The sequence below is a fragment of the Condylura cristata genome, unplaced genomic scaffold (genome assembly GCF_000260355.1).
Source record: "Condylura cristata isolate star-nosed mole 26May11 unplaced genomic scaffold, ConCri1.0 scaffold00005, whole genome shotgun sequence".
NCBI lineage: Eukaryota > Metazoa > Chordata > Mammalia > Eulipotyphla > Talpidae > Condylura > Condylura cristata.
The window spans coordinates 19,734,030-19,747,461 of record NW_004567106.1 but is presented as its reverse complement, the minus strand read 5'-3'; the positions used below and the strand labels follow the sequence as shown (position 1 = coordinate 19,747,461).

The window sequence follows — 13,432 nt, the reverse complement described above, 5'->3', positions numbered from 1 at the left end:
CTTTTATGAAAAAACACGAAGGAATGTAGATAAGCAGGCAATTACTCATTTTGAACCACATTTACATATTAAAAACCTTAATCAAATTGTAGTATGTGCAAATAAAAGAAAAAAAATTGCAAATAAGATAATTCTGAATGATATTTGGATTGCTTTTAAATGACAAGAAAATATTAAAGTTACTGTAAAATCAGTTTCCTTAACTATTAGTTAATATAAAGAAGTTAGCTTTGATAGTACTGATATGATCTGAGATAATGATAGGAAAAATAAAACACTGGCAATTATCCATTCAAGGACCTCCATTCACATTCTGAGAAAATGCTGCTATTACTATTGTAAGTGCTATCTTAGGAGCAACAGAGAATTTTGTTTCTGTTAATGACTGTGGCTCTCAACTAAGTTTATGACAAGATCTAATCTAAACCCACCCTACCAACCCTGCAATGAATTACATAATTGTGCTGGAATATGTATATATTTTTTAAATGGCAATACTGACACCATGCAACTCTCATATTTTTACCTCATTTCCATTTTACTTTATATAGCTTGGCCATCTCTTTAACACTTAGTCATGATTTAAACCTGTGAAACTTTAACACCCAACTATGGCAATGTTCAAAGCTGTCACACTTTACAAACTGCTGTAGAATCTAAAAAAAATAGATCCAAACTTTCATGCTGCTTAGATTTACATACATGAGGCCCATGGCTCTTTGGCTTTAATGAAAATCTCAGTAGAAATATCTGTAACAGGGCGCACCCTGGTGGCTCAACAGGTTAAAGCGCAGCACTTGGAAGCTGGCTGCAACCGCTTCAGCACAAGTGTGATCCCTGGCCAAGGAGGTGACCCACATGGTGTGGTAGACCTTTCCTGTCTTGCCTGCTCCTCCTCTCAGCAGTGTACTTCATCAGTCTGCCTGTTCTGCTCCCCACTGTGTCTCTGGTAACTCCTCTCACCGCCCCTGCACCTCTGGCCTGTACCCCAGTTCTGTGTGCATAAAGAAATAAATCTTTTTAAAAATCTGTAACAGATTTGCTATCATGTATAGACACATGACCAAATTTGATTCAAATTCTAATACCCCCTATATATCATCATACCTATCATAAATATTACCATCCCCAAATTCCCCTTGATGAGTCATGAATTTCAAAATGTCAGAACAGAGTATTGGGAGTAGCTATCAAACACATATTCATGTTAAACAAACTTTTTAGCATAAATGTTTCTCACTGACATTTGTACTACGTCAAGAGGTCTTTCAAATTGGGGGTGGTGGAGAGAGAACTAATTTAATTTTCCATTTCTTTAATGAATCAAGATGCAGTAGATACTTTCTTCAGAACTGTGGAAAGTAGAATTATTTTTAATTTATTGTTATTGAAGTACCATTGTTGTAGTCCTTGCTAATGGTTTGACAGTACAGGAATTTCCCCCTCTACTGAAGCACCCAAAGTCCTTCACCAAAGTCCATTGTTCTCTGCTGCTGCATCCCCCCTCACCCCTCCTTCTCCTACTTCACCCCTACTCCTCTGAAAGCACAGAGCTAAGGTCAGCTTTAATGGTTTTAAAGTTTTTATCGGTCTGACCTTTGTTTCTTCTTTACTCCACATGTGAGTGATACCATCTGTATTTATTTTTCTCTTCCTGGCTTATTTCACTTAGTGTCATCCCTTCCAGCTCTATCCATGTTGTGCAAATAAGATGAGTTTATCTTGTTTGATCTCTTAGTGGTATTCCTCAGTGCAAATATACCACATCATTTTGATATACTCATCTTCCACAGGTTGACTATTATAAATAGTGCTATTTGGAATGAAGAAATTTATAGATGACAAACTAAGTCTTAACAAGTTTAAGCAGCTTGACTTGAATTATGCAAGTAAAAATATTTAAAAGTAGTTGTGTGATCTCAAAATCAGCACTTATTCCATTACTCCATGCTGACATTCAGCATTGAATTTAGGGAAAATGTAAAGTTTGATCTGAAGTCATGTTCCAAGAAGTATGTCCTCAAGACATTGCTCATGGTTTATTTAGAAACAATATCCAAAGTCCTTGTGAATGAATCATAATATATTAAAAAATTATCTGAGCTGAAGTCCATCTAAATTTTATGCTATTTATGGCATGGAATGCAGTTCACATTTCTTAGGAAATCCCTTCCTTTGGCACAAACCTCCTTACCCATCATAGGTTGAACTTTCTCTCTTCTGTCTTTTGTCCCTGCGTCTATTCCCATTATAACAGTGAGAGCAATCCCAGCACTGTGCACAGTTCTGCAGAGAATTTCACCAGTTTCCCATCTTCCTCAGAATAAAAGCCAGTCTCTAGACCATATGAGCCTGCTCTCACCAAATAATCTCCTCTCTAGCTGTCCCCAACATTTCAGGTCTTAAACCCCTTGCCCCCTCGAATACTCTCCTTAGATGACTACATTGCTCACTCCCTTATCTCTTAAATATCCTCATATAAATGTCATGTTTTCGGGGAGTAGATATGCCCTGCCACTGAACATTTTTTCATATATTCTAACCTCCCTCAGCTATTTCCTACTTGTTTTCTTTGTAAAACTTTTCATAATTTTTAAGATTTATTTTTTAAATTATTTATGCATACAAGAATTGGGGTGTAGGCTAGAGGTGCAGAGGGATGAGAGGATTCAAAAGAGACAGAGTGGGGAGCAGAACAAGAGGATTCACTGAAATACACTGCTGAAGGGAGCAATAAGAGAGTCAGGAGAGGTCTGCTGCTTCCTGCCCAGGGATCAAACATGCTGCTATGGCTGGTGATAGCTTGACGCGCTGAGACTTTAACCCTTGCACCAACAGGCCCAAACTTTTCACATTTTACATCACTATTTGAATTGCTTGTTTAGTTTATTGCCTAGTTTTCTGTAAGGTAAGGATCTCTTTAATTCCTTTCAAGATCCCCAGTTCTAGAAAAGTTTCTGGCCAGTATCTCTGTCATTGTTTCCTTTTCCAGTGATGAAGAAATGACATCTCCCACACTCTATTTCCTTTCTTTCTCTGTATTACAAAATGTGTAATTGCTAACTGCTGAGAATATGCTGTTTTTCCTAGAAAGTACTAGCACAGACTCAGGAGAATTTTGTTGCATGTGTCATGAGTTGAAAATTTTCTTATTGGCAGTGAGGCTGATCCTCTGGACCCTCATTCATCTGCAGAGTCAGGCACAGCACCAGAGGACAGTCTGACTACCTTGTCTTCACAGAGATTTCAGTGAAAACTACAACCCATGGTTCTCATATCCTAAGTATATGCTGCTACGGAAACATAGTAAGAACAGCTGAATGTGATTTTCAAAAAGGAAACTGATGTGGAAAAAAATTTATGACCTAATTAAGTTAACCAAGCTTTGTCTATTGTCTTTAATCAGGAGTCACTTCAATCCCCTGTGCTCCATGAGAATGGAATGGTTCAGATGGAAGTTTCTCCTTCATCCAGTTTCCCAGAATGAAAAGGTAGGTAGAGCTTAGCTGGGACTTGCTAAGCTCTACCTTCATAGGAACTTCCTCCCTCCTCAGCAACCTAATCCCTTATCTTGAAGGCAGGGAATTTTTCCATACTGTTCTTTACCAACTCCACAGCTTCTGGCACAGAGCAGGCATTCAATAAATACACACTGGGTGGAAATTTTTATCAGTCACAGAGATGACTAGAATCTAGACTTACTTTTCTTTTTTTTTCAAATTCTGAAGACTTTAAAAGACACAAATTAATTTTAAGTGATTAGAAGTAGAAGTAATACAATTAAAATAATTTTCAGGTTTTTCTAGAGGAAAAGAGCCAGTTTGGAACCACCCCATGTAACAACATAAATGCACACTGGAACACACTGGATGAGAAAACCATAAGACAGCAGTTGAAGAGAAGATGTCAGTGGTATATCTTGTAATTTTAGATGATGACCTAGCATTGTAAAAAGTTTCATCTGGAAAAATCCCTGGCATCTGCACAGCTGTTGCCTGATTCTAGTGGAAAGAACTTGTAGGGGGCAGATAGGAATTATAAGAACAAAGTATTTTTCTTCAATTTCTTTGCAAAGATAAGAATAGAGAAATAAAATATATAATCACACAATTGTGATAATTAGAGCTTCAAATTAACTACAATTAACTTGCTTTCTTACGTAACTAAGTATTTCTAAAGAATCTTGATATAAACAAGAAATCTTGTTTAAATTCTTATTTTGTTAGCAAACTGACATGGCTTTGTGAGCAGTAATATCCAATTCCTATGGAAAATATCACAAATATTTAACGAGGTAGTAAAATTTATTATATTAAAGCTTTAAGTTTCTATAGTTACTGGTTACAAAGTGTTAATGCTGGTAAAATTTATTATTCTACCTATTTAAATGACAGATATTAAAATGGAATTAGTTATCTGTCAACTATGCAGAAACAAAGCGAACCAATCTCCAATTCAGCACAGACCCAGACATTTTAGTCATGTATTTTATTACAGGCCTCACCAATGTCAACTCCACAGGAACATTTTTTTCCTAGGAAGAAAATAACTCTTTTAAAGAGATCATTAAATAGAAACATCAGAAAACACACTCAATAGAGGCTTATCAATTTGATTAGCAGCAATTAGAAAGTGAGGCCTAGAGCAAGACCAGCCCTCAAAGGGTACTCTTTATTATAAGCTCCATTTAGGGTTAAAAGATAAAGTCAGCTTTTTCTACCTTTCTGTAATTTTTAAACAACTTTCTCTTTAAATGGAATCATTTCATGAACCACTAAGCTTACTTACCAAAGACGTGGGTTGAGAGGGAACAAGTTAAGGAAGGAGAGGGTGCAAGACTAGAACTTGATTTCACCCACTATCAAAACGTATGTTTTCTGATGAAGATTGAGAGGAGGCTTTGACAACACTTACCAGCAGCCTTTTGTCTAAATTGGCTTTTCTCAAAGAAGAGGTAACAGAGTTGGCATCTTTTTCTGCCATCCATGCTTTAAAAAGTTTGACAGCAAATGAGGCTGCAATGCCTGTTTAATAAAAAAAGAGAGAGATTAAATTTCACCCTATCATAGGAATGAAATGTGATGATGCAGGTTTCCTGAAGTAAGTAAATGACTCAAGTAAATGACTCATTTGCAGCAAATGAGAAATGGATAGATTTATAGGTACAGTTCTGTTCTTTTCATTATTTAAAACAGAACATTTTTAATGGAAGGGGGAAAAAGTTGAAATGTTTTTTCAAAATTGAACTTCTTAACTCTGAGCCATAAACTGAAAATTTTTGTATTTAATTTTTATCCCAGTCAAAACAGGTTCAAAGTCGAGGATTTTTAGTGTTTTTATACCTACTTAACCCTGTGATTCACAATAATTCATGTTTATAACAGGGATCCTGAGGTATAAGTAAGTCGTGAGACATAAAATTGAAATATCATATGTCAACTGATTTACTGACAAATGATAATAGAAAGAATATTAATAGAAATAAAGCTACAGGTGAACATATGGCTGAATAAGCTGAACAGGAAATAGTACAAGTTATATACTTAATATATGTGACTATTAATATTTTGTTGTATTTACTTTAGCACTTATATCAGTCTATTCATTATATAAAATAAATTCTTGATACATTTCAAAATAGCAAGCATCACTTAGATTTTTAATACAATTAGTAAAGATACTACTTTCTATTAATTTAACATAATTAATATTTACTGTCTTATTTTACCTCATTGTTCTAAGTATAAAATAGCTAATACTATAAATAAAATACACTAAATATGATGAAATCTTTTCAGGAAAGTATTTTAAAATGTTATGATATCCACATACTCTGTGGCCATTCAGAGTATGAACTGTTATACATTTGAGCTATTTTAAGCTGAAAACTAAAGAAAACCTTTCAATTTTATCACTTGATTCAATTTACTCTTCTTTTCTCAGCTAAAAGAAAACCTAAAAGAGGGTGGGACTTCACATTTGTAGATGGAAAACTTTTACTTCTTAGATTGCTTTATAGCCAAGGAATTATATGCATGCTTAATGAATGCAATGCTTTAAAGTTAGATTCTCCAGCAGTTGTCTGGTCTTTGCTTTAAAACTAAGAAGGTGAAAAGCTTCAAAATGTGATCAGAATGAGTATCTGACCACAGTCTTGAGAGGTAACAATTCAGAGGAATAGTTCTAATCAAAGAGATAAACAACAGTTTTGAGAAGCAATGAGGAGTGTGAAGGGGCATTTGTAGTTGTTCTAGTAAATGCAAGTGGGTGCACAGGCCAACATTTTCATTTGAGGGCAAAAAAGGTTCAATCTCTGATAGACCATAACAGAATTCTGCAGAAAGTATCTGTCCTCCAAATACAGTAGATGACAGTAGCATTTCAGTTGGAAAAAAAAAAAAATGGGTTAGACAAGGTCATATTCAGGTCATATTCAATTTAATGTAGAAACTGGGTCTTACACCAAAAATTCTAGTTTATTATTAGTCTTTACTTGTCTCTGTACAGGTGTGCATAAATTTCTACTGAGTTCCTGAAATAAGTATCTATGATTTTCTTATTGTTTGAAGACACAAACACAAGCATATTCTGTCTTGGGGATGTGTGGGTAGTAGAGAATGCTAACAAAAGGTACTGGATTTCCCCAACTATCTATGGCTTCGATTTGGTTGATGTGTAAGAAATATGAGAGTAACTACCTTCTTTGACTAAGCTGTCGGTGAACAGACTGGTGAGGATGGTGGCAGGAAGGGTGCCGTTGCCCAGCAGGATGCCTGAGAGCATTGCCAACTTGGTCTGCTCTGTTTCAGAAAAGGCTTTAAGGAAGAGGAGAAGCTGTGGGTCAAACAAAAGAAACCATGTCTATAAAGCAAAGGACTAAAGTAGGAAAATAACAGGCTGTATAACCATGGCTATTGGTCCATGACTAGTAGGTCATACACAAAGTATAATAATAGTCTCTGGAAATACATACACAGACTCAGTTATAAACTGGCAGGAAAAGACAGTGACTTCATCAGGAATAGTTCCTTTCCTCCCAATTTATGATACATATGTGTAGATAACATTCATGGAAAGGAAAAGAAACACCTGGACAGCGCTGAATAGTTTTACATAAATAATTTGCATTTGATTTGTACATGACAAAGGGTATTACATGACAAAGGGTATTACATAAAAAAAAAATTTCCTGAAATGACTTACTGTCTTTCACATTTTTTCATGTCTTTGGATGTCCCCATACCTTCCTCCATAGTACATCTACCCATTTTCTTTAGGTATGTTGTAGCAAAACAAACCAACCCAAACTGGAGTCAATGATAAGTACAGACCTTCAGCATATACTTTTCTATGTTCACAGCATTCAAGACTCCTTAAAACAAGACTGTGGAGTATAAAAAGGGTTTCCTATATTTTTGAAGCTCTTTTGAAAATAGTGAGATTCAAACAATATTTTTGAATCACCCAGTGTGACCATCAGCTGATGAAGATAATTGAGGATGAGATCAGGGTACAGCAGGAATGGGGTAGAGTAAAAAAAAAAAAACTTATAAAAAAACTTATAAAACTGACCATCTACTTTTATTATAAAAATTGTGTTGCAAATAAATACTAAAAAAACCCTGAAAAATAAAAATGCTAACACTACTTGTTTGAATATAGTAATATAAAGATTATTTTTAAAAAATACTCACTTTGCCCACGTAAATTTAAATAACTATACAACATTAAAATCAAATACTACATGTATTGTGGTAACTATCTTTTTAAAAGCTATGGATATGATGTGAAAAATAAGCCACTCTTGAAAACATATCTACCATACAAATGATACAGTTGATACAGTAAGGAAAAGTTCAAGGTTCAAACGAGCTGAGAAAAGTATGAATGATAGTGTTAGACAAAGTCGTAAGATGTTTAACTTATCAAATGCTTTAACATCATTTGTTTTATCATATCTATTATCTAATTAATTAAGTACTTTTTTCCTAAATACCTACCAATGAAATGGATCACATTTTTTCCATTAAGAAGTTTTCACATTATAAAATATATGCTGTAAAAAAAGTCTGACAACAAAAATCTCTAATCTCTAGTTATACGCATATGCATTATAAATAACTTTTGCCTATTGCCAAAATATTCATTACACATGGAATCACTTTTTTGAAAAGGAAAAAAGTGAGAAAGTAAATAGCAAAGTAGATGTTACATTGTTCATTTGCCCCTGTAGTTTATAATTTAGTCAGCTATCTAATGTAGAAACTGCTCTATGAATCTACTGGAATCACAAATAAGAAAAAGGAACATGTTGCAGTCACTGAAAAGTGGACTTAATAAATTGCTGTTTGCTTGGTTACTAGCTGGAGACCAGATACTACAATGAAGACTTTATTTTACCTCATTTATTCCCAAAAGAACCATAAAGTATGCATTCTTATTACAGCTATTTTACTGATGAGAAAAATCACTAAAATTTATACCCATATACTCTAAAAAATGTCCTCTTATCCCCCTTTACTGAAGTGTATCTGCTAAAATTAAAAATCGTAATATGCATTAGCTATTGTGCTATGTGCTTTCACTAATTAAATCACATTATCTTGGATTCTTCTTTTATTATGCTCATTTTTACATATTTGGAATATCTAGCCTGAAACTCCACAAGATCACAAATGATATTCTATAAAACTGCAAAAAACATAGTATTGTACATTAAATATGAATGAAAAAATTAGACAAATAATACATTTCTTTGCATTACTTCTTGAAGCTATTGGTTCTCTGTCACCCTTGCTCATTCAACAAACATTTATTAAAAACTTGGTATGGCCATGGTATTTTGGAACTATCATTGTGTAAGACAAGTTTTATCCTTCTCCATCTCATCATTTTAAACAGAGAAGGAATTACCATTCAATCATTACCTTTTTCATTTCATCCTCAAACGCCTTTTCCAAATATTTATATCTCCTGATGAGTTTATTGAAGACCTAAACATTAAAAAAAAAATCAAATATTACATAACTTTAAAAGACAAGAAGAGTTGGAGAGACTCACCGTAATTACAACATGAATCTATTGTAATAAAAATGTGCAGTAAAACACGCTCATACTCTGATATAAACATTTTAAAAGTTATTATGATCTAAGGGAAAAGTGGAAAAGTAGGATCAAAATGCACATGTAGAATAGAGCAAATTCAGTCAGGATATAAAAGGTAAGAAAACAAAAACTAGCTGATGAAGTGATTTTTAGTTTGTGAAATGCAGAGATCAAAAATAAATGAAATGAAAGGGGTCAAAGATAGCACACAGACAATAAATATGATGGAGAGCTACAATTGGGTAAGTAGAATTTTAGACTTGTTTCAGTGGAATACTTTTTGCTATTCAGATGTACCAGATATTTCTGTTTTTCTAAGCATATCTGAAGTCTTCACATCTGTTATCACTGTGTTTGGAGGTAGAGACTTTAGAAGACAATTTAGGTTCCATCAGAACCTCCATATCTGATAGGACTGATGACCTTGTAAGACACAGGAAGTCTTAACCAGGAGTCAAAGAGGACAGTACTATGATCTTGAACTTCCCAGCTTCTCACACTGTGACAAGTTAAATTCTGTTGTTTAAGCCACCCACTCTGTGCTATTTAGGTGTGGCAGCTCAAGTAAGCTAATACAATGTTCTCAAATATCGATTATTTTCATAGCTGTCAAGATGATTTTGGAAGCTAGTCCCTTTCTTTTGCATTCATATGATTTGCATTTAAAATTCTCAGTGCTTGTTTATTCCTTAAAATAATCAAGATGGAGACCAAGAGTAAAGATGATAGTGTTGCCCTGTATGGAAAAAGTATAATGAGCCAGGCAGGGAATGAATATAGAGTAAAAAAAGATAGTAACTTGTATTGAAAGCCTATAAATTTGATTTTTAACTAACACTCACATATTTCTTGACTTTACAGGAAAGACAAATTTTTTAATTTTTTAAAGATTTATGTATACAGAACTGGGGTATAGGACAGAGCTGGAGGTGCAGTGAGAGGATTCACTGTAGTCAAAGTGGAGAGCAGAACAGGCATATAGATGAAATACACAGCTGAGGGGAACAGCGGGTGAGACAGGAGAAGTCTGCTGCACCATGTAAGTCACCTCCAGGGTGGGGATCAAACTTTCACCAAAGTGGCTGCAGCCAGCTTCACAGTGCTGTGCTTTAACTGGTTGCACCACCAGGGAGGGCCAGGAAGAGGATTCTAATCCAAGAAGGATTATTCAGATCTTCACAAGTGAATGCATATACATGTCAAGCAAAAGTCATCACCCTATCAAAGTACTCTCTAAACTGACAGTTTACAAAGTTATCTTCTTTACTCAAACATTCCTTTCTAGTTAATTTTTCTTTCCTCACCTACCTCATTGATCAAGCCTTTCTCTGTCTGTAAATAAACATTTTTTAAACTCAGAAAACAAAGTATTAAAGGGATCTGTCCTTAAATGTACATTTCCAAATGAAAAAATCTTTAAAAAGAAACATTCTATTTAGAGATAATGAAGAGGCAAACTCCTTATTTATCTTTTTAGGTTTATGGAAATACTAGAACAGTAGAATAGTGATTTTTCTTCCAAGTCTTTTTTTTTTTTTAAAGATTTATTTACTTATTCGTACAGAACTGGGGTACAGGCCAGAGATGCAAAGGGTGAGAGGATTCACCAGAGACAGAGTGGGGCACAGAACAGGCAGATCGACGACGAAGTACACTGCTAAGGGAAGCAGTGGGCGGGCCAGGAGAGGTCTGCCTACCCATGTGGATCTCCTCCTCAGGGGCAGGCGGGGATCGAACTCATGCAGAAAGAAGTGGCTTAAGCTTCTTTGTGCTGTGCTTTAACCCGCTGTGCCAACAGGGAGGGCCTCTTCCAAGTCTTAATTTTTTCTAGTTAAACACCACTCACAAATAATACACCTGTACTTGCATTAATTTATTCTTAACAAGAATTCTTTGCAGAAGGTAAGGAAGGGATTAATAGTATTATTTGGCAGATCTGGAAATTGCCACTAAGTATTAGACCATAAATATAACTCAAAAGTCCTGATTCTTAGTGAATAAGCCCTATTTAGTTTCTCAATAAGTGAGTGGGATAGTTAAAAGACCAGTTTTTGAAACTAGCATATGTACTTCACCAAACTTTATTTAAATTGATTTATTTAATTTATAATATAATTTATAATATATTTATAATATAAATTTATATTTATAATATAAATAAATACATTTATTTAAATCAAAGCACTCCTTTGATTTACATTGTTATCAGTGTATGATAGTACTATAAACAATGTAATGAGGACCAGAAGCACTATAAATGAAATTACTAGATCAAAGGGAGTATGTAGTATTAATTTTGAAAGATATTGACCAACTTACTTCACTAAGGATAGGAGTTTTTCTTGATAATGCCCCCGGAAATTGTGTGAGCAGCCAGTATAGTCTCTTACAGTTGAGAAGTAGTTAAAAAAAAAAATACTACTGTTGCTGTCTTATAATAAATGCAACAGTATGCCTTTTCATATGTTTAAGAGTTAATTAGCTTATAGTGTCTTTTTTAAAAAAGATTTTATTTGTTTATTTTTGTGTAGAACTAGAGTGGAGGCCAGAGGTGGGGGTTGGGGATGTGGATTTGCCTGAGATAGAGTGGGGTGGGGGGGAATGGAGAGCAAAACGGGCAGATCTACTGAAATACACTGCTGAGGGGAGCAGTGGCCGAGACATGAGTGGTCTGCTGCACCATGTGGGTAGTTTCTCAGCCCTTGATTGAACTCAGGCCATGGGGGTGGGCCTTCACAAAGGCAGCACTGACCCTTACTTAAGCCCTAAGTCACCAGGGAGGCCCCTATAGATTTTCTGAACCTAATGTTTTCTTCTAAGGCGACAATCTCTGACAGGCTTTACCTGAGCATAGTTACGGATGGTTTCATGATCTTCATTTGCTGAAAACACACAGTGGTTGGTCATCTTGGTCTTGTCACCATCATCTATGCGTGTTCCTCCAGGGGCTGAAAAGAGAAAGGTAATTTCTGAAATGTAGAACATACCCAGCCGAACATTAAGAGGAGAAACAAAACTTAAGAGCACACAAAAGTTCATAAAAAGATGGGAAGGTGTAGATGTTATGTATTTTTTAATGTTTCCAATGAGAATAAATTGATACCTCCATTTTATACCCCACTTTAATATATAAGATTGTTCCATATCTTTCCCACACTAGATGCTATCATTGTAGGTCCAGTTCTTTTCAAAGTATGTATTTAACAATGGAAGCTAAAGAAAAAATTTATTTGGTAAAGTTTATGTGATTATTTCTGGCATAGTTCTTGATGTTTGCCACATCAGGGATTGTTCATTTTTCACATTTCATAATACTTTGCTGGACTCCAGTTTATCAAGAGTGGGACTGACCAGGCTGGTTTTTATAGTTGATCTTCTCTGTTTCCCCTTGAGTAGATATTAAACCTGCTTTGTTGACCACTAACCCAATTATCCATGCAAAGTTGAGCAAGATATGCTGTGACTCCTTACCATTTCCATTTTATTACCCAGAGGCTACACAGGCTAGGAAACTGAGGATTTAATCTCTCTCAACTTTCCCCCCATAACCTGAAGATATTATGGCATACATTTGCTAAAACAAAAGAAAGTCTTCTATGACTTTCCAATCAAAGGCTCTTTCTGAGAGTTTAAATGGTGGCCATTACTCAGTTTGATTAGAAGAGCAGAGGAGATCTATGGGTATTTTTGTTTTGTGATTCTATTGCATTATAATTAGAGTAGAATGTTAGAGCAGGCAATGTTAGATTCAGATCTTTCACATATTCAACAAAAACTGTTGAGTATAGACTTGTACTAGTGACTGTACTAGGCAATAAAAATATAATAATAATCGAAGTTAAACAGGCAAATACTCTTTAGTTAACTGTATGACTTCTGTTTGTTTATTTTAGTATATGACTAGCTTGATTTAACTTGTGATTTCAGATGTTTTAGTGGAAAAGCCTACATAAAGCCAACATTCTCAGTAGATATCATCAAACAAAAATTCAGTTGAGTTATACTTTCACTTCCTTATCTAATCTCCTTACAGGTTTTGGATTTCAGCATATAGTTTTATAAATAAACTTATTTTCATGTAAGTCAGTTCCCTCAGAAGTCTATTTCCACAGTTAATCTGCATACAAGAAGATGCTACAAAATGATTTACCAAGCATACTGCCAGCCACCAGGATATCGAAGAGTGTGTCTGCATAGCGACGATAATCTAATCTTGAGCCCGTGGAGTCTAGAAACTTGGCTACAGCTTCAAGGTCATCGCCAGCTTCATTAAGTCCCTGGACGAGTGTATCCCGGAAGACTGTGGGTTCGAATTTCTCTTTTTCAT

At 35.0% G+C, this 13,432-nt stretch overlaps 1 protein-coding gene across 1 annotated transcript in view; it reads right to left on the bottom strand.

Moving 5' to 3' along the window:
- Window positions 1-13,432, bottom strand: part of BZW2 (basic leucine zipper and W2 domains 2) — a 50,663-nt gene that overhangs the window by 11,129 nt on the left and 26,102 nt on the right. The window contains exons 3-7 of the mRNA XM_004677123.2: window positions 13,256-13,432; window positions 11,950-12,053; window positions 8,928-8,993; window positions 6,699-6,834; window positions 4,915-5,024 (exon numbers count right to left, since the gene is read on the bottom strand). Coding sequence (XP_004677180.1) covers window positions 4,915-5,024; window positions 6,699-6,834; window positions 8,928-8,993; window positions 11,950-12,053; window positions 13,256-13,432 — 593 coding nt within the window. The remainder of the gene's footprint in view (window positions 1-4,914; window positions 5,025-6,698; window positions 6,835-8,927; window positions 8,994-11,949; window positions 12,054-13,255) is intronic.